Raw genomic sequence first — 25,282 nt, forward strand, 5'->3', positions numbered from 1 at the left:
AGTTGCATGTTTTCCCATAGGAATGCCGGCAGTATTTATAGAATCTTATAATCAACTCCTTAAAACTGTCATCAACTCAATAGTTATTCCATTATTTTAAACATTTTAAATACCGCCGATAAGAAAAATAGAAAAACAAATTACCAACCAATTTTACCGTTGACATTTTTAAATGCCGCTAACAGCTCTCTAAGTTGTTTACCGCGAACGCAGTTTTGGAGCTGCTTACCGCAGCATTGAATACTTTAAACTAACGTAATACCAATAGTATTCATCATCATCATAACTTAAGAGCTTTGCTCTTGTCGGTGGAGTAATCGCTCTGTCTTGTGCCAGTCTTTTAATTTCCTCACCCAGCAATAGTATTGGGAAAGGAATATTCGACCGCTTAAAACTAACAATGACTCGATTCTAATTCTTCAATATCGGCAAAAAAAATAGTAAAACAATTTTATCAAAAGTAAATTCTCATTTTTAAATACTCAAAGCCGCTAGCAGCTCCCTAATCTGTTTCCCATCGTCCAACTTCACAACATCCCTAAAAGCGCGCACACACGTCGCCTCCTTCTCGAGCTTCTTCGATATCTGGTGCGCCCTGCGCGTGATCTCCTTGGCGAGGCACACGGCGTTGAAAACTTCCATCAAACTTAATAGCAATAGTTATGACAAAAAAATATTTTCGACTGTCTAAAACTAGCAATAACTCCCGACAAAGTATTGAATATCGCAAAAAAATTAGTAAAACAATTTTATCAAAAGTAAATTCTCATTTTTAAATACTCAAAGCCGCTAGCAGCTCCCTAATCTGTTTCCCATCGTCCAACTTCACAACATCCCTAAAAGCGCGCACACACGTGGCCTCCTTCTCGAGCTTCTTCGATATCTGGTGCGCCCGGCGCGTGATCCCGCGGGGTATGCCGGCGAGGCGCGCGGCGTTGAAGCCGTAGGACTTGGGACACGCGCCGGGGGACAGCTTGTACAGGAACGTGATGGTCTCCTCGGGGATGTGGTCGTCGCTGTCCGCCGTCGACTCGTCGGTTTCCACCATGCACGCCTGGTTAAGGATTGGAAATTGTCTGCTTATTTCGTCACTAATCGTTTTTATTAATAATAAAATCGTATATAAAAATCTACAACCTTTTTTGATAACCAGAAAAGTTTCGCATGGCTGAGTTGCAAATTACCTTTGCCACCCGGAGGCTTATAAATAGGCCTCTATCGTTGTATTTTGAATCGTTATTTTCACAAATTATAATGGCATTTGTCTAAGCAATATTTGATTCGTGAGTTAAAGATGGGAAAGGGTACACAAATTTTCCGAGCTTTTGACAGTACTGATAGACCCATTAGTGGGTATTAAATATTTGTAACCAGCACTTTTAGTGTCTAGCCAATAGCGAGCCTGAAACATGGCTATAATTTACTATGGATAAAACAGTAAGGTTTATTTTCCGACTATATTTCTATAAAGTACTCACCATATGTCCCAACACAACTCCAGGATGCGACGCCAGATGGTGCACGAGCGAGTGGTAGTGCGTAGAGAACACCACGCGACACCCGCGCTCGGCCAGCTCCACGCACACGCCCGACGCTATCGCTGTCCCGTCGTAGGTCGACGTGCCGCGGCCTGGAGAATGAAGCTTATTATTACAGTGTTATGGTTTAGTTTCGCTTACCACGGAATAAAATAGATAAGGCCGAGTTTCCAAAAATTCTGTATTCGTATAATCATAAATTTATATGCTGCGGCGTGTGAAAAATGAGAGCTTTCATGTAGAGTTTACGAGTTCGTTTTAGCTTGACACACATAGTGAAAACTAAGCGATTATTTTTTTAGGATTGTATAATAGGAAGAATACACGGTGGCATGCGTAACTATAGAAGAACGTCGGTCGTGTGAACACGCTGTCCACTAGGCTTAGGCTGCTTTCCGACGCTGGGACGTAAGATTACTGTCACCGTCGCTTTTAGTATTAAAAACTTACCAAGTTCATCCAACAGCACCAATGAATGCACGGTGGCGTGTTTCACTATAGTCGCTGTTTCGTTCATTTCCACGAGGAACGTGGACTGTCCCGACAGGATATCGTCGGCCGCGCCGTGCCGTGTGAACACGCGGTCCACTAGGCTTACGCTGCTTTCCGACGCTGGGCCGTAAGATTACTGTCACCGTCGCTTTTAGTATTAAAAATCTTACCTAGTTCATCCAACAGCACCAAAGAATGCACGGTAGCGTGTTTCACTATAGCCGCCGTTTCGTTCATTTCGACGAGGAACGTGGACTGTCCCGACAAGATATCGTCGGCCGCGCCGAGCCGTGTGAACACGCGGTCCACTAGGCTTAGGCTGCATTCTGACGCTGGGACGTATGAACCCTGGAATAGATGTTGAATAGTTGTGATTATCTTATCTGTGGTTGTGACGCAAAGAAACGTCTTGTTTTACCAACACTAATAAATTGCTCGTTGCAACGCTGAGCCGAACGAAGCCGAGAGCGTCCGAAAGGTCCAGTGTCATCCCACTGTTAGAGTGACGTATAGCAAGTATTTTTTTGGATATAATACTAGAAAAATTTCAAAATATTTATTGTATCTTATTTTGTTTCAAAGTAGGCTGAGTGGACACTCAAGCGGGGCGTGCAGCAGGGCGGAATGTGCGGTGTTCATAACAAACAAATGCAAATATATGCGAGTGGCCTCAGTGCCCGCTGGTTTTTGCCGCATGGTCCGTTTGTCGTCAAGGTGCCCGCTTCATCTAACGTTCCACTAGATGCTCACCACTGAGGCTGTTAGCCCCTTGGAACTTGGAACCTTAAACTTACCAAATGCGCCAACACGGTGAGCAGACCCATCTGCCGCATGGGTGTGGACTTGCCGCCCATGTTCGGCCCCGTCAGCAGGTGTAGCGCGGCATCTCCGCCCAGACTGGTGTCGTTGGGGATGAACTCCGCTACGGGTATGGACGAGTACCGCCCCTTCCAATAAACTCAGTATTGGGTCCAAGTTCTAATAGTCTCAGAATACTTTAATATCTATATAATTACCAAATGCGCCAAAACAGTGAGCAGACCCATCTGCCGCATGAGTGTGGACTTGCCGCCCATGTTCGGCCCCGTCAGCAGGAGTAGCGCGGCATCTCCGCCCAGATTGGTGTCGTTGGGGATGAACTCCGCGACGGGTATGCACGGGTGCCGCCCGTCTACTATGTTTATGAAGGGCTGCAATAACAAAATTTCGTTATAATGATAAAGAATACATTTATATTAAAAAAGGAAAAAGTAGTAAATTCCAGAAGAATAACTAAGTCAAACCCGCGTGCCGCGACGCACTCCGTTAGGGCCTTAACAGTCCCAATAGGTGCGTACGTGGACATTAGACGAGACAAGTCTTTAAGGATGTCATTGTCCCGGTCACGCGTTAACATGTTGTCTCACCTTTGCCCCCGTGTGTTGGTTAGTATACTGTCTTACCTTGCTCCGGATCGAATGTAACACTCGGCAAACATTCCCCTCTGCTGCCCCGCAAACTCTGCTAAAGCCAACAGTGAACGGCAGCCTCCCAAAACTCATGATTGATAGAGAACTTCTCGAACATTCGGCGACTCAGGTCTTTTAGGACGTCGTGTTAGTACATTGCCTCACCTTTTCCTCCGGGTCGAAAGTAACACTCCGCAGACAAACATCCCCGCTCTGCTGCCTTGCAAACTCTGCTAAAGGCAGAATTATGTCCAGAACCGCCACGCACTGCACGGCGGCGTCCCAATACGCGTGGTTGCTGGAGAATTTCTCGAACATTCGGCGACTCCAGGTCTTTTAGGACGTCGCTCGTGTGTTAGTATGGTGTCTCACCTTTTGCTCCGACTCGAATGTAACACTCGGCAGACAAACATCCCCGCTCTGCTGCCTCGCAAACTCTGCTAAAGCCAGAAGTATGTCCAGAACCGCCACGCACTGCACGGCGGCGTCCCAGTACGCGTGGTTGCTGGAGAACTTCTCGAACATTCGGCGACTCCAGGTCTTTTAGGACGTCGCTCGTGTGTTAGTATGGTGTCTCACCTTTTGCTCCGGGTCGAAAGTAACACTCGGCAGACAAACATCCCCGCTCTGCTGCCTCCCAAACTCTGCTAAAGCCAGAAGTATGTCCAGAACCGCGACGCACTGCACGGCGGCGTCCCAGTACGCGTGGTTGCTGGAGAACTTCTCGAACATTCGGCGACTCCAGGACTTTTAGGACGTCGCTCGTGTGTTAGTATGGTGTCTCACCTTTTGCTCCGGGTCGAAAGTAACACTCGGCAGACAAACATCCCCGCTCTGCTGCCTCCCAAACTCTGCTAAAGCCAGAAGTATGTCCAGAACCGCGACGCACTGCACGGCGGCGTCCCAGTACGCGTGGTTGCTGGAGAACTTCTCGAACATTCGGCGACTCCAGGTCTTTTAGGACGTCGCTCGTGTGTTAGTATGGTGTCTCACCTTTTGCTCCGGGTCGAAAGTAACACTCGGCAGACAAACATCCCCGCTCTGCTGCCTCCCAAACTCTGCTAAAGCCAGAAGTATGTCCAGAACCGCGACGCACTGCACGGCGGCGTCCCAGTACGCGTGGTTGCTGGAGAACTTCTCGAACATTCGACGGCTAAGGTCTTTTAGGACATCGCGCTTTTGCTCTTCGGCTGCCGTCATGCGGGCTAGGAGGTCCTGAAATTGTATGACATGTTATAAAGGAAAATAAAAGGGGAGGGCATGCTATTAAAATGTAAAGTGAATTATTAGTTGATCTATTTAGTAAATGTGACGTATAGTCCGACAAGAAATTGTAGAAAATTATTGAGGGCGCCACTTCCTACGTAACTGTCACATTTTTGACGTAAAATGCTTAAACATGGCAACAATTAAGTATGGATTTTTTTTTGTTCCATTTTATTTAATTTCTACTATTTTATGTCGCACTATAGTTAGTTGGGCGAAAACTGATACTTCACTTAAGTGAGTCAAATAAATCTGATTAGTGTTTGAATAGAAACAAGGCAGATTTTTTCATTGGTTAAAGCACTTGTTGCAATCCTAGCTTAGGGTGGTATTCCAATCCAAAGTGGATTGCGTCTCACTCTCTCATTAAGCAAAATGTGAGACGCAAATACACGTTGGACCAAGAAATTGGACAGGTGGAATGCCAACCTTACAGTTGTAATTTCTAACTTCGTTGCGAATATGCTTTGCGCATGTTTTAGCTTTTACCTTAGTTTCACTGGTAGAGAACCTCTTGAACCCTTTTCGGGCGCCTTCCATGTGGTAGTCAGAAGTTGCCCTTTTCGTAGCGCTTTCTGGTACCTCTATCTGATAACGCTTCTTGTCAGTTCCCACGTACTTCAACTGAAAATAACACACATTAAAACTTATTTTCTTATTTTTTTTACTTACAAAAGAAGAATTTACTGCTAAGTATTGGCTGCAGATGGGGTTGGCAACTGTCAAAGGTTTGCATAGATGGCGCCATCATGGCTTGCCCCTTTTTCTATGAGATTTGGCTTAAAGGGCTGGCATCCAGGGCATAAAATTCCATTAAAAAAAATAAAAACCGGGCAAGTGCGAGTCGGACTCGCGCACGAAGGGTTCCGAACCATAATGCAAAAAAAAAAACGAAAAAAAAAAGCAAAAAAAAAACGGTCACCCATCCAAGTACTGACCACTCCCGACGTTGCTTAACTTTGGTCAAAAATCACGTTTGTTGTATGGGAGCCCCATTTAAATCTTTATTTTATTCTGTATTTAGTATTTGTTGTTATAGTGGCAACAGAAATACATCATCTGTGAAAATTTCAACTGTCTAGCTATCACGGTTCGTGAGATACAGCCTGGTGACAGACGGACGGACGGACGGACGGACGGACGGACGGACGGACAGCGAAGTCTTAGTAATAGGGTCCCGTTTTACCCTTTGGGTACGGAACCCTAAAAAAAATTGCCACATTTCTAGGGATTGACAGGGCAAACTATGCTGGCACCATCTGCTATATTCTTCGACCGGCCAACCCCATTAATAACTAACAAAAAAATACAAACAAATTTCGACCATGGGAGCACATTTCAATACACGTGTTATTTTAGCTATAGTTATAGTTCGTTTTTTTTAGCATTAGAAAGAAGGTAAACAATCTTGATGTCTTTTTATTAAAAAAATATTGAAAAACGTTTTAAAAAATTAGTTTATATTACTTATAAAAGCAAAAGAATGTAAAAAATCGTATATGGTTTATAATTCTAACATATTCTAACTTATTTTTATTTAAATGGTGATTTTTAATAAAAAGACATGTCAAGATCGCTTACCTTCTTTCTGATGATAAAAAAAAACGAACTATAAGAATTCTCCTTTTTTTTGTTCTGTATGAATGACCTGCTAGAATTGCTAGATGAACCAGATTTCATATCGAAATAAGTTATTTTTCATAAAGGTAAATCCAGTGACTTTCTCACGTATTCACAAGACCTTTTTTTTAACTTTTATTTACACAGACGGTTAAATCTTACCCGACACTTGAAGTACTTCTCCTGTTCCGCCAGATACTCGTTGAGCTCCTTCTGAATATCGTCAATAAGTTGCAGAGTGCTGTCATACTCGGGGTCGACGCCTTCACCGGGCAGGATGCGGCCTTCTTTCTCGGCTTCTGATTGGTTGAATCCTTCCTGCAAAATAACGCTTTATGTAGAGCCATATTAATAACCCAAGGCCATAAATATTGTTAAAATGTATAACCTTATTACAATGGAATAAGGTCGAAAATGTATACATATTTACGACCTTGACAGTGCTTAGTAGACACTGTCAATAACTAACAATAAACCTAGTGACAGAAGGTACTGACAACAGTCTATCGTTCGACTCCTATGACCGTCGTGAACCATCCTGCCATTGGCTGGTCAATCGATTAGTCGATTTGAAGTTCAGATGACTGTTCCAAATAGCCAGTCAGTCGATGTCCGGTTGGAAGCCCTGTCATTACAGTTTAACCTGTTTTAGGGCTCATTTAGAGTAATTTAGACGATGCAAGAGCTCGCACGCGAGTTTCATTACTTTGCGGTTTTTGATCGGTCGGTTGAATTGGACGTAACCAACAGTCCGCAGTGTAACTAAAATCGCATGCGAGTTCGCGCGCCGTCTAAATCAGCCCTTAGGGTGGTATTTCACCTGTCCAATTTCTTTGTTCAATGTCAATGGCGTCTCACTCTCTCATTAAAGCAAAATGTGAGACGCAATGACATTGGACAGAGAAATTGGACAGGTGAAATACCACCCTTACAAAACAAAATAATTACCAACCTTGAAAAACTTCAACGTATCCCTATAATCCGGAAACTTTCCACGCGGACTAAACTTCGTTAATTTCTTCAACATTCCGCTTTCCGCGTCATCAAATAACTCAACAAGTTTCAGTGCAGACTGGAATCCGTTAAGCACGGCGATAAAGTCGAGGACTTTTCGTTTCGAGTAGGTCTTCTCTTCGTAGAAGATGGCACGTGAGTCGGGGTGCGATGTCGAGCGCTTTAGGTTGCCGAGGGTGTGCACTCTGCGAACATCGCATTTATATATAATGAAATGTGACGTTATCTATGAAAGGGGACCTTATTGTCGATCGCGCTTACGCGATTATTAACGACGCAGTGCGGCGTAAGCGCCGTCGACAATAAGGTCCCTTTTCATAGATAATGCCCCAAATATATATGTAACGTACGATACGTAGAGCAGTACAAGTTACCCCTTAATCGTGATGATGTACTTACCTGTCTGTCTCAACTTTCAACAGAAATTTATATTTAAAATTATGTGGTTACTATTTAAAAAACAAGCAAAAAATTATTCGAACGGGTATATCACGTATTATCAAAGGTATTATTAAATCGAATAAACGCTCGACATGTTTCGATCCAATTTTCTAGGATCATCGGTCAAATCTTACAAAAAATTTCTGATGAATCAATATGTTATGGTTAGGATATTATCGTGATCTTGTATTACCACGACTCATAGTACACTCAAGAACACCAATAAGCGAGCGCGAGCTAGATACTAATAATGACATGATTTCCAGTAATTTCAGTGCGTTTGCCAACACCACGCCAATTACCGTGAACTATCGTCAAGGTCGTATCAAAACAAGTTCAAAACCATAACAAATTGTTAAATCAGAATCGGCATCGTGGAATCTATGGCTACAACCAAAAAGTGGGGCCGAGAAACAAGCCAAACTACAGATTGTATCTTGATTTCATTACTGAATGAATTAAGTGCTTAAGAGGGGAGTGCATTTTAAAAATGGTTGATCTCCGACATTGCTCTGCTGCTATCGGGGAAAACCGGTAAAAGATAATCGTAGATTGCGTTCTCGACGATGGTACTGCCCTTTGAAGGGATTTTGACAATGCCTTAAACAATCCCCATTATAGCTATTTCATTTTTTACGATAACTAGAGAACTGTAAGACTTACTGACTTTTTCTAGCACTTAAATGAAAGGTAATTAAATCTGCTACAACTTTGTTTATTGCAATATACTTCATAGCATGAGCGTTTGTGCCGATATTTGTCTTAAAATATAGGAAAAACGAAAAAGTTCAATCAAAGGAAAAAAATACCCTTTTTTTAAAGCACCATATCTCAAGAACTATTTGACATACGCCTATTTATAGGCTTAAATTGTTCCAAATTTAATATACTTTCAACATTACATAGCAAAACACTGATTTAAACTTTCACGATTATTAAACATTATTAAATTGGACGACGGAGCTTAAATACACGATTAAGTCCCGTCGTCCAAATTAATAATTACATAGCAAGTTTTGACCAAAAACCCATAGTTTTATAATGAAACTGTAAAATCTGAAAAAAGTCCGAAATATTTGCAGTTTTTCGCAAATTACGCAGAGAGCACAACATTTTTTTGCTTCCAAAACATAGTCTCACATTCCTCCAAGGACTCCAAACAATATACAAAAAATACAGAACTACATCACGCATTGTTTTTTTATTGTAATATTTGACCGATCTAACTGGTCGAGGGCGCGAAGTGTACACAGCGTACGCGAGTAACCCGTTTAAAACAATTTTAAATATGTTCAAGTCTCACGGAAGTTTTATAGTTAAAAACAATATTTTTACAGCAGCATACGAAAGTGTGTACTGTACATGTACTAGATTGTCAATCGCTATCGTTTCAGATTTGTGGGTACTAACAGCAACTGTACATTAGTAGACCTTAGCTTGTTGCAATATGGTTCGCGATCGATCAATTCACTGTATCGGCGATGCTACAGTTACAATATCGTAAGCGTCTGTAGTATAACTGAATTATGAACCTAAATTATATGAAAACAACTTAGAGCATTTAATGACTGGAGTCGCCTTTAAGAGCTGACCCCTCTGCCGAAAAACTTGCACAATTGTGCAAACTTTTGTATGGACTGATATGGCTATTTGTACGTTACGTACAAATCATGTGGAAATAGCAATACATTTGACGTCCCCTCCATCGCAAAAATGGGCAGACTGTTTCGTACAGAAAATGACAGCCATGACGTCTCCAGTTACCAAATGCTCTAAGGAAAATAACAACTCAAGAGCAAACACGTACTTCGCTAAAAGCCGTTCCAAATCTGGCAACGTGGTTAGTATATTCTTCGCATCTTGACTCAGCTCTTGGTTCTCGAACAACTCCTTAACAGCCTCCTGGCGTTCCTTTATAACGGCTAAGTTGCAGCTTGGCGCACATACCCACTGGTATAACAATCTGAAAACAAAGGTACCCATTTTAAGCGCATTTCTAGGTAGTCACCATCAGATATTTATATCAGAGCGGCCAAGGTGCTCGCAAATATCTGAACACGCCTCTATCAGAGTATAATAAATAGTACTAATGTACAGTATGGACACTCCCCTGCCTCCCGTTGAAAGTGCCGCCCACCCGCTCTCGGTTACCTCACAGTTACCGGCTGGCAAGGACGCGACGACGCGGTGCGTAGAGCGGAGGCACAGATTAATAAATAGTTACTACGTAACAGATACTTCATTCCCAAAGAAAAGCGAAAATACCTACGCTATAATAGCCTACAAAACCTTAATAATAATACCTGCTGCTCAGGACAAGAAGAAATGTACCATAAGTACGCGCACAAAGAGTCGAGACTGTGTTGCCCGCCGTGCGAGTCACGTGCTAACGCGTCATCGTAAGAATGCGCTAGGGTTGTAGGCATCTACCTATGATGATTATTGTAATAAAACGAATGTTGCGGATCAACCATATTTTTTATTAGTCAATCAAATATGTTTTAGTTTTATATAATGATTTATATTTTTTTCCCTTCTCGGAATTCTCTGTTATTAAATTGTATAGTTGTAAATATCCTAAATCGCGTAAATAATTTTAATAAATACTCAGGAGCAAAGCAACGGAAAATCAACGGTTTTTAAAATTTGTAATACGGTGCTACCGACCGGTTAATTATTACGTCGTCAAAATTATTTAAAAATACTTTTTCTAACCCTTCAATATAATTATTAAACGTTTCAGGTGGGACCTTTATCCCGCCATAAAAAGATGAATCTTTATTATAGGCTTTTTCCTTTGTTTTTTGACTTTTACACCCATTTACTGCACAATAATTACGTGGTTTTGGCATTTCGAAGCGTAAGCGCGGGAAACGTGCGGTGCGAGCGTTCAGGCGGGCGTTCGGCGGCCCTCTGTCGGTTGTATCGTCGACGATACGACGAGCGGTAGGCATATAGCGCGTGGCCTTGAGCGTGTGACGGAGGCCTGGCGGAGGCCACGTAAAATATTCAAATATTAACCAAATATTTACAATTTTTACAAAACCTATCAGAACACACTGAAAACAACACAATATTTATATGAACAAAAAATCATGTTTTCAACTTACGTAATATTTTGGTGGCCTGAATTTCCTTACAAAAATTTTGTTACTTCGTTTATACTGATTCAAAATAGGAAACTATTGTATAAATCGAGCTTAGATACTCACCTTACAACATAATACGATTCTTATTTCTTCCTAATTCGCGCAATGAGTTTTGAGTCATTGAGGTCATCGAACTTGACAACAAAATGGCGGAAACCCTAGCACGTCTTATCTCACTCACACAAGCATGGTACGCGTTCACCTACACGAGCTTAGACTGTGTGCGTAGGAACGCGTTTGTTTCATACATTTGATCGCCAGTGTCCGAGGTGTGCCTCTATTGTCAAGGCGCTAGAGTGCGTGTTCAGATATTTTTGAGCACCGCGACCGATGCGACTGATCCGAGTTATGGCGACTGTACATAAAGCATAAATTCAAGGGGACAAGAGCTCTGTAATTTTAATAATTTTTAGCTCCATCATTTTAGTGATAGGACCTTAAAATGTTTCGGACCCCGGGCATTTTAAAGATGTCAGATGCAAAACTCTAAGATGAAGAGAAAATATTAATAGATATTTATCCCACACTCTTCCTTACATATATTAATGACCTCACAAACCTCAAGGTTGACGGCGGATGCGTGTTCTCGTACGCCGATGACACAGTGGTAGTTTTCAACGGGAGCTCATGGGACGATGTGTATGAAAAAGCTAATAACGGACTGCACAGAATAGCTTCATGGCTGAATTGTAATCTGCTGACACTCAATAGCACTAAGACTAACTATATATGTTTTTCGAAGTACGAGAACACGCAACCACCACATGACCTTACAATAAAAATACATGTATGTGACCTAGTCGACACACGCATCTGCCACTGCCAAACTATTGAAAAGGTTCCATCGGGCAAGTATCTGGGGGTTATTCTAGACCAGCGTCTCTCATGGCACAGACACATAGATTATCTAAATGGTCGAGTCCGAAAGCTCATATGGTTATTCAAAACTCTAAAGCATGCCGCTACTACAGAACTTCTCACTCAGATATACACGGCACTTGCCCAGTCCATCATGACATACTGTATTCCAATTTGGGGCGGAGCCAATAAAACCAAGTTTCTGGAAGTTGAAAGAGCACAAAGGTGTTTGCTAAAAGTTATGTTTTCTAAGCCCTATAGATACCCTACTGATGACTTATATAAAGAATGTAACTTACTATCTATAAGGAAACTATATGTATTGAGATGTATTACAAAACTGCATGTGTCAATTAAGTACATAACTACCTCTAGGATTAGAAGGCGAAAACTTAAAGCTGCACTAGTGCCAGCATTAAACTCAAAATTCGCAAAAAGACAGTTTCACTATCAATCACCTAAATTATATAATTCTATTAACGAACGACTAGATATATATCCTCTACAAATGCATGAATGTAAGATAAAGGTCATAGAATGGTTAAAAACCCTACACTATAACGAATTGGAAGCCATCGTATGATAAATAGAGAATATAAATATATACACACAAACACACATACACACACACACACACACACACACACACACACACACACACACACACACACACACACACACACACACACACACACACACACACACACACACACACACACACACACACACACACACACACACACACACACACACACACACACACTCACTCACTCACGCATACATACACGCGCGCGCTAGCTATAAATTAGGTTAAGTTAGTTAAATATGTAATATTATTAAGTATATTAAGTTCGAAATAATTTTATAGCATGTCTTATAGTAATTATAAGTAACATACTTTGTTGTAACATACTAAATTATATTATGGATTGTACCCTCTCAAACTATGGAAGAGCGGGGCCTTCTGCCACAAGTATATTTTATACTTAAAAGAAGGTTCCAACCTTATTACTATTGTAATGGAAATTGTAACCCTTAATAAACAATTTTTCATTTTTTTTTTCATTTATAATATTTTCTTACCTTTTACCCATAGCAGTGGCACAAAAATTCAACTTGTCATACAAACACCCCTCATCCTGTACTATCCTCAAATTCCTCAACGTGATAGCATCCAACACCATGGTACTGCCGCCCTCCCACTTATTCTCGACCTTGAGCTCTTGCGATAAGGTCTTGTTTAGCACGTCGGGCGGCGCGAAGGACTCGAACTGCGACATGCCGAGTACTTGTATGTCGAGGAGGCATTGGGAGAGGTAGGACACGCAGCCGCCTAAGGCTTTGATGGCTAGGTAGCAGTTTGGGGCAGGGGTTAGGCCTAAGGCATCGCCTGGAAGAAATTTGAAGTAAATATGCAATTAATTAAATCAAACAAGTGTTTACTTTCCCATGATGGGTGAGTGGTGAAATTTCGAGTAAGCAAATCTACGTCTCTTATTTAAAAACCGGCAAAGTGCGAGTCAGACTCGCGGCACGAAGGGTTTCGTACCATTACGCAAAAAACGGCAAAAAAATCAAGTTTATTGTATGGGAGCCCCATTTAAATATTTATTTTATTTTGTTTTTAGTATTTGTTGTTATTTCACCTAGCTATCATAGTTCATGAGATACAGCCTGGTGACAGACAGACGGACAGACAGATAGACGGACAGAGTAGTCTTAGTAATAGGATCCCGTTTTTAACCTTCGGATACGGAACCCTAAAAAGCAGACGTAGGTATTTGTTAAGGAGATATAGACTATTACAGGCAGAAGATCCTTGAATGATGACCATAACCACTATGCCGCTACAGGGTATTTTCTAAAAGTAAACTTGGTGACTGGACAGTACTGGACACTTAGCTAACGGCCTGTTATGAGCTTGCTCTTTTCTTTTCGAGGCTGTTGAGTGGTGTCTGTGCGCCTGACACCTTAGTTATTTAACAGTCGACAGAAATCAAACTATAGGTACAAAAACAAGCAAGCATGTCGAGCGCTTTTAGTTCCCTAATCTTGATCAGTGGCGTGCCTAGGGTTTTGGAGTAGGGCAAGCCGAAAGATACGTACTAGGGGTCATCCATTAATTACGTCACACGAATTTCTAGGTTTTTTTACCCCTCCCCCCCTCCTTGTCACACTTGGTCACATTTGGCAAACCCCTCCCCCCTGGTGTGACGTCACATTTCTTCAACGAAATCGGCAAATATTTATTTAATATTTTATCAAAACTGATTAAGAAATAAAATTAAACGAATAAAAACGATTATCGTTTCAAAACCTTGTTATTTAAATGATAATTAGCGTATAAAATAATTTAAATACATTTTCGGTTACTGATGAAATTAAAGTGACGTCACAAAGTTTATGACTCCCCCCTCCCCCTAATTAATGGATGACCCCCTAGATAGAATATTACAAACATAAAGCGATCCCATAAAGCGATCGTGAATATCGTTTTCACCGAAATATTTCAAAATCAAACATAATTGTTCCCTATGACTGACGTCAGGAGTTTCGTCAATTATAACAGAAACAAATTTAGTTTTTTTCACTTCATTTTCAATGCGAGCTCTTATCACGTCTGCTACGGGATGAATAATGTCATTTTGTATTTTGTTAGACAAATAGCTCGAGCTTGGTTTGTCGCTTTGAACATGTTTTTCTAGAACGCCGTCATAATTTGATAGCAACGATACAAGTTCCAAAAAATTGCCCCTATTTAATGAAGTGTTTGACTCATCGTGTCCTCTAAAAGGAAGTTCTTGCTGTGCTAAATGGCACACAATATCGACTAACCTCTGAAAAACACTACGATTGTTGTCAACACGCAAGTTATGTTTTGATATTTCTTCTGATAATTGGCGCGACAAAGAGGCCTCGATCCTTTGTTTCCCAAAATTGCTAAACGAAATCACTGCACACATATGTTTACCGGAATTCATGTGCCTCTTTATCGCTCCAGATAAATTATTTAAATCGTTATAGCCAGAAGTATTCCAAACGTTAATATCGTTCGAAAAAAATATGCAATACCAGCAATACATCTTATTTGTATGGGAACAACCAACAATCCAATGAGTTTTGTAGACGGCCCTACAGAAATTTCACTTAAGCGACGAACTTCACTGAGAAATACACAAGTCGGGTGTTGGTTTTGCCGCGGAAATTATGTCCCGTTTTTCGACAAAGGTCAAAGACTTTACCTTGTTTTGGTTGACTAAAACTGGACGCATTTCAAACCGTCTCAAGGACCACTTTATGATCCATTGTTAACACTTATAAACTCAACGCCACAACAATGAACAAATCTACATTCACTATTTAATCAAATTCACTTAAACAAACTTTCGACTCGACCACTGACTCGACTTGACTAACTAAATAATAATACACTTGAAGTAAACGCGAACGCGCGCTCGTGCGAACTTATGCAGCTAACTTCACACCAAACAAAAGCCAGGCTTAAATCGTCTTATAAAATTGCTATACATACCAACAAATAGTTACATCGTTCTTTGGCGGTTTGTAGGCTGATAGTGCCCAGAGCGGGACGAAAAAGCAAGCACGGTTGCAAGCCAACCAGTGCGAGCCCGAGCAGGATAGCTAGAACATCCTACGCCTGATTTCTTTCGCGCGGACGAGGCGCCACGCCGCGGCAAAATTTTGCAACACGCTCGTGCCGCGGTTCGAGGCTGTGGCTTGAATTTAATAATACGGGTTCGTTTGGCGCGCGATTTTAAAATAATCTGTATTGATCTTATCACTACGTAATTTCGGTAAGGCAATTAGTTGCCTTAGGGCAAGCCCGGCTTTTGGGCTTGTATGGAAGTCACGCCATTGAGAATCTTGATTTAGATTAACTAATAGAAGAAAGAATAAGAAAATAAATTTATTCAGGACGCTTACAGTATTGCTTAAAACTAATACAACTTTTATAAGTAAAAAACATAAACGTCACTGAATAGGTCTCCCCTCAGCTTGATGACAAGTTACCTTTCAGGTATCTTGACGCTGGTCTTCTGTGGAGACCTGTCCAAGCGATCGCGTCATCACGTAAACATAACTAACATTGGTTAAACTAAATTGAGATCAGAACAAAAATCACAAATAAATAAATATTACTTCAATTTGACCTATTAAGTATATTAAAAGTATATACCTTCATGCAGGAAAGGCTTCAATCCCTCCGGCCAATCCCCGTCGGCGTTGGTCTTGTAGTAGTTTTCCGCAAGCGTTTTAAGCGTCTTCTCCGGCGGCCATAATGTTTGAGGCTCGCGTCGCGCGCGGTGGCAATGTGTACCGAGTAGCTTTGATGTACGCGCTGTGGTGGATCTACGGTCGTATACGATCTGCAAATTATTATTAACAAATTCTACAAATTCAAAAAAAGTTAAAAAAAAACCGGTCCGGTGCGAGTCGGACTCGCACTCCAAGGGTTCCGTACATTACTCAATTTGTTAACAATGTATTTTTTATGTGGAATGTGAATATGAAATGTCTTCAAAAAACCCGTAGGGGTCGGATCAAAAACTAAGTAATTAAGTCCGACTCACACTTGACAGCACATTTCTAATAGGTTTTCCTGTCATTTGTAAATAACAATTTTGTGTATTTTTTTCAAAATTTTAGTCCCAGTAGTTTCGGAGATAAAAGGGGGGGAATGGTCGGACAGACAGACAGACAGACAGACGCACGAGTGATTCTATAAGGGTTCCGTTTTTTCCTTTTGAGGTACGGATCCCAATTATAGGAAATGATGTAGTTCTTAGAGCTGTTTCCCACTGACGTCCAGTTTTTTGCGGGTACGGTTTTTTGCAGGATCCAGTTTTCTGTAGTGTGCATGCAGGATCCCGCAAACAGAATCCTCGTGTGAAAGTTACTTATATTAGCACCTGTACTACTAAAACGGGACCCTGCAAAAAACCGTACCCGCAAAAAACTGGACGTCAGTGGGAAACAGCTCTTATGTATACTTACCAATGCGGGTGGGAAATGAGCAAGAGTAGTGAGAAGCCTTGAGGAATGCTTGTCGTCCTTAAATTGTCCCAGATGGAACAACCCTATTGAAGCGTCGACGAAGCACACACCATATGTGCTGACGCCGTTGCTTTCCTGGAAGAAAATAGAATAGAATAGTTTTTTACTCGTAAACACACAAACAATAGGCACACAGTGAAAAATAAAGTGTCACGAAATGGCCCCACCTCAGCATGTTGCTGGCGACTTCCAGCGCTGATCTTCCGATGAGACCATCAAGTGAGAAATAATCACGGAAGGTAACAGACAAAAAAAAGAAACATAATAAAAGCCGAAATTGCTAATAAAGTGGCCTATCTTTCTTGTCATAGCCATACATTTAAAAAACCGGACAAGTGCCAGTCGGACTCGCCCACCGAGGGTTCCGTACTTTTTTTAGTATTTGTTGCTATAGCGGCAACGGAAATACATCTATGAAAATTTCAAATATCTATCACGGTTCCTGAGATACAGCCTGACAGACAGACGACAGACGATGACAGATGGACAGTGGAGTCTTAGTAATAGGGTCCCGTTTTTACGCTTTGGGTACGGAACCCAAAAAACGATAGACTGAATACCCACCTCCTCGGCAACACACAGCATGTAGTCAGCGCCAGGCTCGGCCGGGCCCGGGTCTTGCAGACCGGCCGCGTGCGCGCCACGCAGCGTCACCTGGCATATTTCACGACGCACTACCTTGTCGAACTTTGAGGTTTGACCCACTGGAATATGTGTTACATTTAAATAGTTTTAAGTCAATGAGAAAAGTAGAACTTATTCTTCTACATGCTCAGGCTCATAGATTTACAGTAATAAATAAAGCTCAGGGGAATCGTTTGGGACTTACAGTACTATATTATATGTATGTTAAATAGAGCATACTGGCTATTCAACTATATTTTAAATATGTCATGATTTATTTTAAGACTTATCTAGTTAGGCTTATCTATCAGCATTTAGTATCTATACAGGACATGAAAACAGATTATTGGTTTCTTTTCAGCTTAAACAAAAATGCTTTTGTGTGTCCAGCATTTCTCCTCCGATTCAGGTGAAATTTTGTGAGCGGTTTGCGGATTCACAGGAGTTAGCAAGGCCTATATTTCACAGAGCCACTAGTATTAGTATTATTTCTCCACTTACGTTTCTTGCATCTATCCTGCATCATATCAGGCGTCTCCGTTTGCTCAACTCGAGCTACTTTGTACCCTTTGGACACTAGCGTATTGGCCATTCTAGCGTACGCGCTCTCCGGGAAACCGGAGTGAGCGAAGTCACCCTACAACAAAAATGAACCATAATACCTTAAGGTACATATTTCAACGGCAACTTGACATTTCAGATTACCGATAACCCCTTAAACAAAAATTAATTTTATAACCAGGTAAATAAGGCACAAATTTAGGTGTATGTTACCTTCATGTAAGAGAATCCGAGTTCGTTGACCCCGACCGCGGCGTCCATGTGGTACAATTCGTAGAATTTGCCGACTTTGAAGAAAAGAACGCAATCGTAATGTGATGACTTCATTTGCCACCATTGACGATGAGCCTGGAGAAATACATGGAGGAATTAAAGCTTGAGTATGATGTATTATTTGACAATATAACCACAGTCTATAAAACAATAGTCATTAGAAGCCGTCTAGACAGGGCAATCGTGCGGGGTGCGAGGGGTGGGTCGCGCGCACCCGAGCTGCATACATCGCCTTTATGTGTCTTACTGTCACATATTATTTTGGGCAGTTGTGTAAAAGTCTGTGACAACCCTTTGCAAACATCACAAAGGCGTCGGTCCACTGTGTACTTTTTACATAAATATAATAACTATGATACTGTCAGGCACACAATATGCTGAATACCTACATTAATATGGACAAAGAGAATAGATAGTATAGAGGGGTCCTGTCATAGTAAATTTACTGCCATCTATCGACACACGACTAAAACTCAAAATGAAAACGTATAAAATTATCAAAAAAATGTATATATATGGATAAATGATTTTATTATTTTTATATCATTTTGACCCATGTTCATTCACTGATATCTATGTGTTAAAATTGTTAAATATGAAATGGTGTCGTCACGCCATCTAGCTGAGCATAGGCTAAAGGTGTGTGTGCCATCTATCCGAGAATGACTTTTTCTTGATTTCAGAGGCACGTTTTTTCCTTAAACTTTATTCATCTTATACGAAGTTACATATGTCTTTGATATGGATAAAGCAAAAAGTTGCTGGCTTCTTTCAATTGGCTCTAAATATAGCACCTTTTATTTTCGATTAATGCATTCACTGCCACCAACGCACACATGCGTTTACCGTCATACAAGTTTGTTCCTAGGCCATGCCCCCTGGCAGTGAATGCGTTAAAACAAATTCCACTATCAAAAAGTTTGATTGCGTAATGAACACATTGAATTCGACCCTCACTATGTGTATTTAATGTTCATTTTTGCTTGAAAAGAACTGACTTGATTATAACATTTAACCCACATGTAGACTTTTGGTATTTTCTGCAAATTACGACGCACCTCGCGTAGTAGTATGTACGACCTCTTAAACGTAATAACCAAATAACTTACAGGAGTCTGATTACTCATGAATTCTGTTGGTACAAAAAGAGTGGAAGGATCATAGTCCGGATGATCGGGCTTCCTCTTGTTGGCGTCGCGAATCTTGTCTGGACGGAGCCAGTCCAGCTTACAGTGCACCCAGTTGCCATCGTCGTTGACCGGCAAGTCGTCTGCTATCTCATTCTTTGCTGGTACGGCTGGTCTGCATGAAAAAATGTGGCAATATGAGTTTAGAGTTTGTGTACTTGAGGCTGCAACAGTGACGGCAGGTCGCAGAGCGGACGGCAATTCAGATTTTCGTATGGCACTAATTAATTGTTGAGCCATTTAGGGTTTACTTGACATTGGACATTTCATACCGTTAGTAATTGTGACGTTATCTATGAAAAGGGACCTTATTGTCGATGGTGCTGGCTCTTACGCCATTATTAACAATGCTCCGATATATCCGAGACTGACGGAAATAGCAAGACACGTTCATACCTTTCCGTGAAAATACGATGGAAAATAATTATTTCATAAATAAATAAAAATTACCCATTTGTTGCAGCTGGTTTCTTTGAGCTCTTGCTGGTGGCCTTTGGTGACTGGATGGGCTCATACTTAAAACTATCATTCAGTTTCTTCCCTAATGCTGTCTTCTCTTTTGGGGTCTCAATTATGTTATCTACTAAACAACAAAATATTGTAAACACATTAGTCAAATTAACCAAGAAAAATTCTTGAAAATAATAAAACTTTTTTAAATAGATAAGTATGTGTGCAGGTTTAAAATCTACCTTTATTTTCCGTGTCAGAATCATCGGAATCCAAAGGATTCAATCTGATCCTCTTCCGTTTCTTAGGAGCTATAGGTTCTTCACCATCGCTGTGAACTTCCTGCTTCACTTCCGGAGAGGGGGTGACTTGCCTCTCACGTTTCTTACCTATAAAAATATAATTGGTCTTTTATTTTATATAAAACTAGCGACTGCCCCAGTTTCGCAGGGGTTAACAAATTATACACCTAATCCTTCCTCAAGAACCACTCTATTGACAGGTGAAAACCGCATGAAAATCCATTCAGTAGTTTTTGAGCTTATCGCGAACATACAAACAGACAGATGCAGCGGGGGACTTTGTTTTATATTAGTGATTTAGTGAATCTGTAGGATGCACCCAGACAGATGGGCCAAAATAGCAACCCAATGGGCACCACCGATCACCCGAGGCCAGAAGGCGAGGCGAGGCGAGGCAGGCCAGAAATGAAATGGCGAGAGAACCTGGACTCATTTTGTGGTGACTGGCGGGAGCATGCACAAAGCCGTGACGAGTGGCAGAAGACAGGGGAGGCCTTTGCCTTTGTAGGTATGGTTTAAACCTATCCAAGGAAAAGTATAGCCTTATAACGGGTGGTATTCCACCTATCGTGGAGTGCATTGCGTCTTTTTTTTTTTTTTTTTTTTTTTTTTATGAAATAGGAGGCAAACGAGCAGACGGATCACCTGATGGTAAGCGATTACCGCCGCCCATGGACACCCGCAACACCAGAAGGGTTGCAAGCGCGTTGCCGGCCTTTAAGATGGGAGTACGCTCTTTTCTTGAAGGTTTGTAGGTCGTATCGGTCCGGAAATACCGCTGGCGACAGTTCATTCCACAGTTTGGCTGTGCGAGGCAGGAAGTTTCTGGAGAAACGCACAGTTGAGGACTGCCAACCATCCAAGTGATGAAGATGGTAATGTTGTCGCGTAGGGCGATGGCGAAAAGAAGCGGCAGGGATTAATCCGAACAATTCCTCGGAGCACTCCCCGTTATACATGCGATAGAAAATGCAGAGCGAGGCTACATCTCTACGCAGCGCCAAGGAGTCAAGCCGTTCCGAAAGACGCTGGCAGTCAACAATTCGAGCCGCTCTTCGTTGGATGCGGTCCAGAGGGAGAAGCTGGTATTGGGGTGCCCCTGCCCACAGATGAGAGCAGTATTCCATGTGTGGGCGTGTCACATTTTGCTTTAATGAGAAAGTGAGACGCACTGACATTGGACAAAGAAATTGAACAGCTGGAATACAATAGAAGCATTGACTCAAATGTATACTTACTCTCAATTTTCACATCTATTTCTTTTTTTAATGAGTCGAGGTCCGGGGTTCTGTCTCCATTTTCTGCGGGTTTAGGCTTCTTGTTGGCGGGCGGTGTTTTAGTAAAATAGTTAAATAGGGTATTTGAAGGTCCAACGCTGTTGCGTTTAGACATTGTTGAGGTCTAATATCTCGTGTTTGTATTTAGTAACTCACGTTTTTATTATAATTCTAAGGAGTCAATAAATCCTAGAATGCGTATGACATTATTTTGGCGCCATTTGGCGCAAAACCGACGACCGAACCGGCCAAATTTGAATGTCATGTGTCAACCTGTCAACTGTCCATGTCAATGTCAAATACTGTGCAGAGATATTCGGCACTTGTTTTAAACCGTTATCAAAAAAACAATTTAAAAAAAATCCTTCATCTAAGCACCTATAGTCCGTCAAGCCATTTCGGTCAGTAGAAACAAGAGGCAAATATAAAAAATTTAGCCGCGAAGGGTAACTGTCCCATATATTTTTTTTATTTCGCGCTTTTTCTTCTGACGAAGTTGTTTGACCGGCTATATATCAGACGGTCTACCGCGAAAATCGAAATTTCGATAAAACAACCTCTCTATCGATCTTGCATTTGCGAGCGATAGAGAAGAAATTTTGATGTTCGTTTTTTTTAATACTGTCCGTAGGCCCTCACGAACAGTATTAAAAAAAACTAAAAATATAAACTACAAACTTTTACTAGATCCAGCTAAATGTAACGTGGGTTCATGCCAAGGCCTATTGACTTCCTTGAAACGATGTGACCCTTCAAAATTGTGCATGTGTTGTCCGTTCCCAGACGAGATTGCCAGTAATTAACATCAAAATATTTTACTACAGTAACATTGCTAGAACTGGCTTTGTCTATAGATGCGATTTCTAGGAACAAATCAAATTATTTTGATTTGTATTTTATGAAGTAGTCATATGTAAATTATTATTTATTTTTTGATATATGTATATTATTATCTATTATATTTCAGTTTTTCTTTGTCTATGTTCATAAAATCTACGAAGGGTAGACGTGCCTCTAAATAAAAAAAAATCTTTGTCAATTGGCCTCTTTGATAGGCCTTGATTTGGGTGAGGGCCTACCGCGAACCACGTTCGACGTGTTGCCTCCTTGTCACACTTACGTATGAATTTACAAGTGCGACAGAGAGGCAACACGTCGAACGTGGTTCGCGGTAGGCCCGCTGGCCGGTAAGAACATAGACAAGATAAAAGTCTGTAATGTCAATGCTGTCATTTAAGTCATTTAATGCAAAAATATCAATTTTCATATAAAACGATTTATTCACTTGAAATATATTTATTTACCTATTAATTTTGAAAATAAAATCTATTCATTTGTACGAGCAACATATCTAAATGCGTCTTCGCACAGACTTAGTTAAATTTAAACCGTTGTCTCTCTTCCTTCCTTGCTGTATGTATCCGGCAATGGCGACTTTATCAACAATTCTTATCCGGATTATGGAAAGCCCTAATGTGTGTGTGGAAACCGTTGTAGTAAATCAGAAACAGCGATAATTTCAAGGTAAGATATATATTAATCTTTAAATAAAAATGAGCGTGCTAATTACCAAATTCAAATATAATAATTTAATCTTACTATCCCCGTAAGTCCCGCGGACGCGTCCGAAATTATAATCAAAATTCAACATAGATGTAAAACCCCACATTGTTTAAGCTGGTAACCCTAGGAATTAGCGACGTTAGTAATTAGGAAGATAGATTATATTGTTTAATTTTTTGACTATTTTGTTTTAGAAAGTGAATCAGCAGATGGCTTGAGCGTGAGATAATAATATAATCCTGGGCCGTCATATGATTTTTTGGAAAAAGCTCAGAAGGGCACGTATCTGCCGCATATCCAAACTAGTTTCCCGGTGACCAAGAACGCTGCGCGGAGCTGTGAAGCAGAAAATGTCCGATAAACGGATAGATGTAATAACAACTTGTAACCATTTGCCATATCAGTGTATGTATTCATATGTATGAAAATATTTATATCTTAATAATACGTAACTTTTTGTTACCTTTTATATTTCACGAATTTCTGAATATAGTACCTAATCATTATCTTTTAACGTATTTTTTTACTTATTTGTGAAATGCTAATTTCAGAGCCCAACAACGTGCACACTAGCGCCACTGCTAAATAATCGTGATTATTTAAATTTAACGACATGTATTTAAAAAAGGGGCCGCTACGAACTGTATTGTGTATTTAGGTACCTTTTGAATACATCAAACTAGATTTTATGTTGCTGGATTCGTCGATCTATGAGCTCAAAACAAAAACGGCCGTTTTAACTTTGGACGGGTAGATTGACGAATCCAATAACATAAAAACTAGTTTAATGTATTCAGCAGTGGCGCTAGTGTGCACGTTGATGGGCTCTTAAAAACCTGACCCCAACAAAAAATAAAAAAATACAAAAAGAAATTCCCTCTCTGGGATTCGAACCCAGGACCATTAGCTTCCTGAACTGGATTACTGCCAATACCCGCTAGGCTAAACGGGTTGTCAATTCTAATTACAATGGTATCCTACCAGAGCGCTAGTAGTATAAACGAACTTTTGAAAGGGACATTTTTTTGTATGGAGTTATCGTTCTTCTCCTAGTGAGTATTATATTCTTTGGTTCATGCCCAACTTATGCGGCTTGTGCCCAACCCAACCTAAACTGAACTAACGAACATTTTCTGATCTCCGCGTTTCCTCTACATAACTCAGCGAGTTTTTCTACGACGGGTAAAGGGTTAACTATTCAATGACTATTTTCAAGAATATTGGAATTTAAAGGTTAAAAACACACACAAGAAAGTTTTTGGTAATTCAATAACAAAACAGAATAGGTAATAATAAGAAAGCAAATGCCAAGACTTTCTGTTCAAATGATATATTTATTTACTTTTCTTATTTTACTTATGAGTAATTACATCTAATTTTGGTGTAAAACGGCAGTTTATTGCCATTATCGTAGGTACAGTCAGCAGCAAAAGTTGCTAAGCGGGCGAGGTGTTCAAAATTACCTTGACACGCTCTTATTCTCTTAACAACAAAGTCGCGTCAAGATAATTTTGAACACCTGGCCCGCTTAGCAACTTTTGCTGCTGACTGTACAATAAAAATTATATTTTCAATTTAGTTTGTACTTTAGAAAAAAGAGTTATTAATTGTAGAAGAGATGTAAATTGTAAAGTACATTAAAAAAATCGTGCTTTGAATTTGACAGCTGATGTAGATGGCTCTGTACGACTCCATTATGCGGTAACGCTCTCGTAACGCTGGTTGTCAAAAGATGGCTGACCAGATACTACAGGTTATAGCACCAGCTGTCAGCTATCAAACTTAAAGGGCCCGATTTTTTCTTAATCTGTACAACATTTCTATAATGGATAAGAATAAAGTACAAAATAACAGCGCAAAAAATATACAACGGAATGTCTCAAGTTCGTTACATTAATATTATATGCAAAATTAACCCCTAGCATTTATCGCTAGTATTATTCATCTGTTTCCATAATATAAATTGGTTAATTATTGCAGAGTAAAATGTATTCAAAATTAGATGAACAATAACAGGGTTATTTAAAAATGGTACTTACTGCCATTGCTCTTAAATAAAAGAGATACCTGTACTTAGAATAACATTTATCAAAGATTAGCTCAATTTACTTGGCAATCTAAAAAGCTAGCTAAAATTAAGTAT

General features: G+C 40.5%; 1 protein-coding gene across 1 annotated transcript; it reads right to left on the bottom strand.

Annotated features, from left to right (window-relative positions):
• Positions 1–641: 641 nt before the first annotated feature.
• On the bottom strand, positions 642–21,788 carry LOC134790241 (probable DNA mismatch repair protein Msh6). The gene is made up of 19 exons (XM_063761070.1): positions 21,538–21,788; positions 20,240–20,386; positions 19,998–20,130; positions 19,470–19,662; positions 18,301–18,435; positions 18,028–18,163; positions 17,467–17,606; positions 16,843–16,977; positions 16,025–16,214; positions 12,910–13,216; positions 9,627–9,782; positions 7,317–7,563; positions 6,527–6,682; positions 5,234–5,368; positions 4,472–4,693; positions 3,047–3,220; positions 2,201–2,378; positions 1,479–1,630; positions 642–1,054 (listed from the first exon to the last, which is right to left on the bottom strand). The coding sequence occupies exons 1-19, from the start codon at positions 21,689–21,691 to the stop codon at positions 773–775; spliced, it is 3,372 nt and encodes a 1,123-aa protein (XP_063617140.1). The 5' UTR covers positions 21,692–21,788; the 3' UTR covers positions 642–772.
• Positions 21,789–25,282: the final 3,494 nt, after the last annotated feature.

This window comes from Cydia splendana, chromosome 1 (genome assembly GCF_910591565.1).
Source record: "Cydia splendana chromosome 1, ilCydSple1.2, whole genome shotgun sequence".
NCBI classification, from domain to species: Eukaryota; Metazoa; Arthropoda; class Insecta; order Lepidoptera; family Tortricidae; genus Cydia; species Cydia splendana.